We start from the raw sequence: 4,140 nt of genomic DNA on the forward strand, positions 1-4,140 counted from the left end.
CCTAAAAAAAAAAAAAACTAAAGTTAGTCAAAGCAGCTAGCATGTAACTGAAATACTAGCTAAACTCCAAAACAGCCTAAACTAAAAATAGTCCAAAAAGCTAGCAGAATGCTAATTTTTAAATATTTAAAACTGTAACTTTATAACATATTTGTGAATAATAAAAAGTCAGGAATATTATTCCAGAATAAATCAATTTAAACCTTAAATAACTTTGAATATTTTACTCTCCATAAAAATATATTTTGTCAAAATTATACAAGTTAGAAATGAGCACAAGATATTAATAAAAAAATAAAATGATCTGGAGGGCCGGATTCGGCCCCCGGGCCTCGACTTTTTGTATTAGAACTTTTAAATAAACAAATTCTTCTTTGATCGCATCTTTGATTCATACAGTCTAACATTTTGGAAGAGCTTCAGTTCCATTGTGGTTCCTGTTTGATGACGGCCTTGTCCAAAAACAAAACGAACATGCAAGCAGCGTTTGGTGTTGCCTTCAAAGCACAACCACGACACAAAGTCCCTTCTGTAGGACATCCAGTGAGATCTTTGCTGCAGAAGTGCTGCACAGCGTAGCAGCAGCTGCATGTTTTCAGGGTTAAAGTGGGAGAAAGAGGTGAGGAGGCTGCAGTTTGATGGAGGTGATCTTTTCTCTGAACACACGCTGCTTTTCTTTTCATCCAGTCATCTGCAATTCAGAAGCTTTCAGAGTCTTTGTGTGTCTTTGTGTGTCTGCACTGACCCTCTCAAGTCTCAGTGACCGACCGGCATGCTGCCAGTCACTGTCAGCTATTGTGGAGTCAACAGCTGCTGCACACACACATGCATATGACACAAACATGCATGTATGCATACACATAAATACAAATGTGAACATATGCAAACACACACTTTTATTACTCCGTTACTAAATCAAGATTGAAACAAGAGAAAAGCTAAATAGCTATAAACCATTTTCAGTGTGCCTGAACTCTTATTGTCTGACCCCCCATCACCCCGCCCCCCGACACTGAGCTCTCCTCACAAAGGAAAAAGTGCACCAGGAAGAACCAGCTGATCTGCATCAGCCTCTTAAAACGTCATGGTAACCAGTCCTGCACTGGCTCCATCTGCTGCCCAGTTCATTGATGAAAAGTGTGTGTGTGGGGGGGGGGGGGGGGGNGGGGGGGGGGGGGGGGGGGGGACCTAACACCCCCCATCAGCACAGCAGGACGGACAGCGAGCTGAGTTTGACACTTCCTGACCATCATGACCCATGAAGATGTTGGACGGCGAGCGCTGCGGTCCGGTGCAGCAGCGTCCCCTCTGAAGGAGATTTATCTGCTGCAACCTCAGACTCAACCCAGAGCGTTTGGGGCTGCAGCCACATGCTGCTTCTTAAGTGTCCTTTCAACATAAAAGCTTCCTGATCTCCTCCAGCCTCTTCAGCGCTGCAGAACTGCAGCAGATGGCAACAACGGGCTACAGGCTACACGCGTGTCTGCAGTGAAGATAGCAGCTAAATCAAACCACAGCCAAACCAACATTTAGTGATCCACTTATTTTGAAGAAAAAATGAAACAAAGCTGCATAAAAAGCTGAATTTTGTTCAGTTTCCAGCTTTTCAGATCTGGAGACTGTCTGATGACTATGGTAATCTCCTCTGTCTTTGTTACGCTCTCCTCAGTCATTACCATATGCTTGCTGCAGTCATGTTGCAGGTCAAACCACGGCCTCGCCCGTGTCGTTCAGGGTGCACCATCAATGCCCCCCCTCAGTCATTAGCTGTTATGCAAATGTCTGCATCTCATCTCTGTCGATCTGCCTCTTCCAGGTCTTAATAAATCTAATCACTAATTACATTAGCAAGCAAATCTGGATCCCCGCCCACCTCCACCCGGCGCTGCCTGTAGTGGTGGGGGGGTCAACTTCAGCACAGCTAAACATTTTACTCATTACCATTTTCCATTCAGGTGTTTTTCTCTTTAGTAGAAACAAAAACTTTTACTTTTTACTGACATTTTTGGCTCAAATCCTTCATTGATTTCAGAGAAAACTTCCAACCTTCGATGAGAGGTTAGAGTTTGACTCCAACCATTTTCCTCTCTGAATGAAACCATGACAGTGGTAAAGTGACTATCTCTGCTCACATACAGATGGCACTGGTCTGCTTCAACTCCTCACACTTTAAGCCACATGTGCCAAAGTCGAGGCCCGGGGGCCGGATCCGGCCCTCCAGGTCATTTTATTTTATTGTTATTAATGACCTGATGTTATCTTGCGCTNCGTGAACTTCTAGCACACGTGTGTCAAAGTCAAGGACCGGGGGCCGGATCCGGCCCTCTGGGTTATTTTATTTTATTGTTATTAATGACCCGATGTTATCTTGCGCTTATTTTTAACTTGTATAATTTTGACAAAATATATTTTATGGAGAGTAAAATATAGAAAGTTATTTAAGGTTTAAGTTGATTTATTCTGGAATAATATTCCTGCCTTTTTATTGTTCATTATTATGTTAAAAAGTTACAGTTTTTAAGTTTTAAAAATTGTCAATCTTCTAGCTTTTTGGACTATTTTGGCATTTACTAAGATTTCTTTAGGCTATTTTGGAGTTTAGCTAATATTTCAGCTACATGCTAGCTGTTTTGTCTAACCCAAGTTTCTTTATTTTAGTTTTAGTAACTGTTAGCTAATTTAGCATTTAGCTAATATTTCAGAGTTTTTAGTTATTAATTTCAGCATCTTCAGCAGTAAAATTCAGCTTACAGCATTCACATTAGCATTATCACAGGTGATGCTATATATCTAGTTCATATTTATGTTAAAAAGTTATGGCTTTAAAGTTTTAAAAATGTAGTTTTAGAGTGTTCAATAACTGTTTCTCCTGTTCGGCTCGTGACCTAAGGTGTGTTTGGGTTTTGGCCTCTTGTGCGATTGAGTTAGACACTCCTGCTCTAGCAGGAGACCTTCTTCACAAACATATTCCAGAAGCTTCTCCTGGAATCTCTGCTGAGACGGAGGCCTCTGTCTGCAGGAGTGGCCTCCGTCCTGCTGAGACGGGTTCCTCAGAGCTTTAGCACCACCAGAACCTTCGGTCAATCGCGGCGGAGAACCTCACGTCTTTGAAGTCTCTGAAGGGAACAAACTGGACGATGTCTCTGGAGACGGCCTCCCCCGTGGTGGACTTCAGCTTGCCGTCGTCTCCATCCAGATGGTTCATGGCCTTGAAGTCAGCTGGCCCCACCCCCACAATGATGATGGACAGCGGCAGCCGCGAGGCCCGAACTATGGCGTCCCTCGTCTGGTCAAAGTCTGTGATCTCTCCATCGGTGAGGATGAGGAGGACGAAGTATTGCTGCAATGACAGCAGAGGGTGTGAGTCTGTGCACGTGTGTGTGCACGTTTGTTGGGAAAATTTTATTCAAAGTCTTTGAGTTCAAATCAAATGGTAAATGGTAAATGGCGTATACTTGTATAGCGCTTTCTACCCTCCTTTGAGGGCCCAAAGCGCTTTACAGTCACAGACCCATTCACCCATTCACACACTGGTGGTGGCTCCGCCGCCAAACACTGGCACCAACCTCCCACCAGAGGCAATTCGGGGTTCAGTGTCTTGCCCAAGGACACTTCGACACATGGGCGGGCAAGGCGGGAGTTGAACCCACAATCTTCAGATCAGGAGTCGACCGCCCTACCGCTGCACCACGGCCACCCCAATGGTCATCAAATCATCAAATCAGTTTGTAGACGCGCCCAACTGTGTGTCAGTGTGTGTGCTCACAGTGGCAGTGTTGGCCTGAGCGCCGCTGGAGGCAATGGACGCCACGTGGTTGATGATGGGAGAGAAGTTTGTGGGTCCAGAGAGGCGGAGCTGAGGAAGAACCATCCTGTAGGCTTCAACGATGCCCTGAACGCCTGATGGAGAGAGAGAGAGAGCGCTCAGTTCACGCCAAGAAAGTTTTATAGAAACTTCTGGTCTGCAGTCTGTGGGAGTGCATCTTTGAGAGAGTGCACGTGTTTATGTGCACGTGTGCGTACCTTGGCAGTACGGGTTGGTGGGGTTGAAGTTGAGGGCGAACTCGTGGTGCGCTGCCTGTAAGATCAACATACAGAACCATCAGATGAGCGAACTGGACCCAGTCAGAACCAGAGAGA

General features: G+C 45.0%; 1 protein-coding gene across 1 annotated transcript; it reads right to left on the minus strand.

Moving 5' to 3' along the window:
• Positions 1-3,029: 3,029 nt before the first annotated feature.
• Positions 3,030-4,140, minus strand: LOC112139799 (copine-3-like). The gene is made up of 3 exons (XM_024262631.2): positions 4,024-4,140; positions 3,767-3,900; positions 3,030-3,340 (listed from the first exon to the last, which is right to left on the minus strand). Exons 1-3 carry the CDS (start codon positions 4,091-4,093, stop codon positions 3,059-3,061), a joined length of 486 nt encoding a protein of 161 aa, XP_024118399.1. The 5' UTR covers positions 4,094-4,140; the 3' UTR covers positions 3,030-3,058.

This window comes from Oryzias melastigma, unplaced genomic scaffold, assembly GCF_002922805.2.
Source record: "Oryzias melastigma strain HK-1 unplaced genomic scaffold, ASM292280v2 sc02261, whole genome shotgun sequence".
Lineage (NCBI taxonomy): Eukaryota > Metazoa > Chordata > Actinopteri > Beloniformes > Adrianichthyidae > Oryzias > Oryzias melastigma.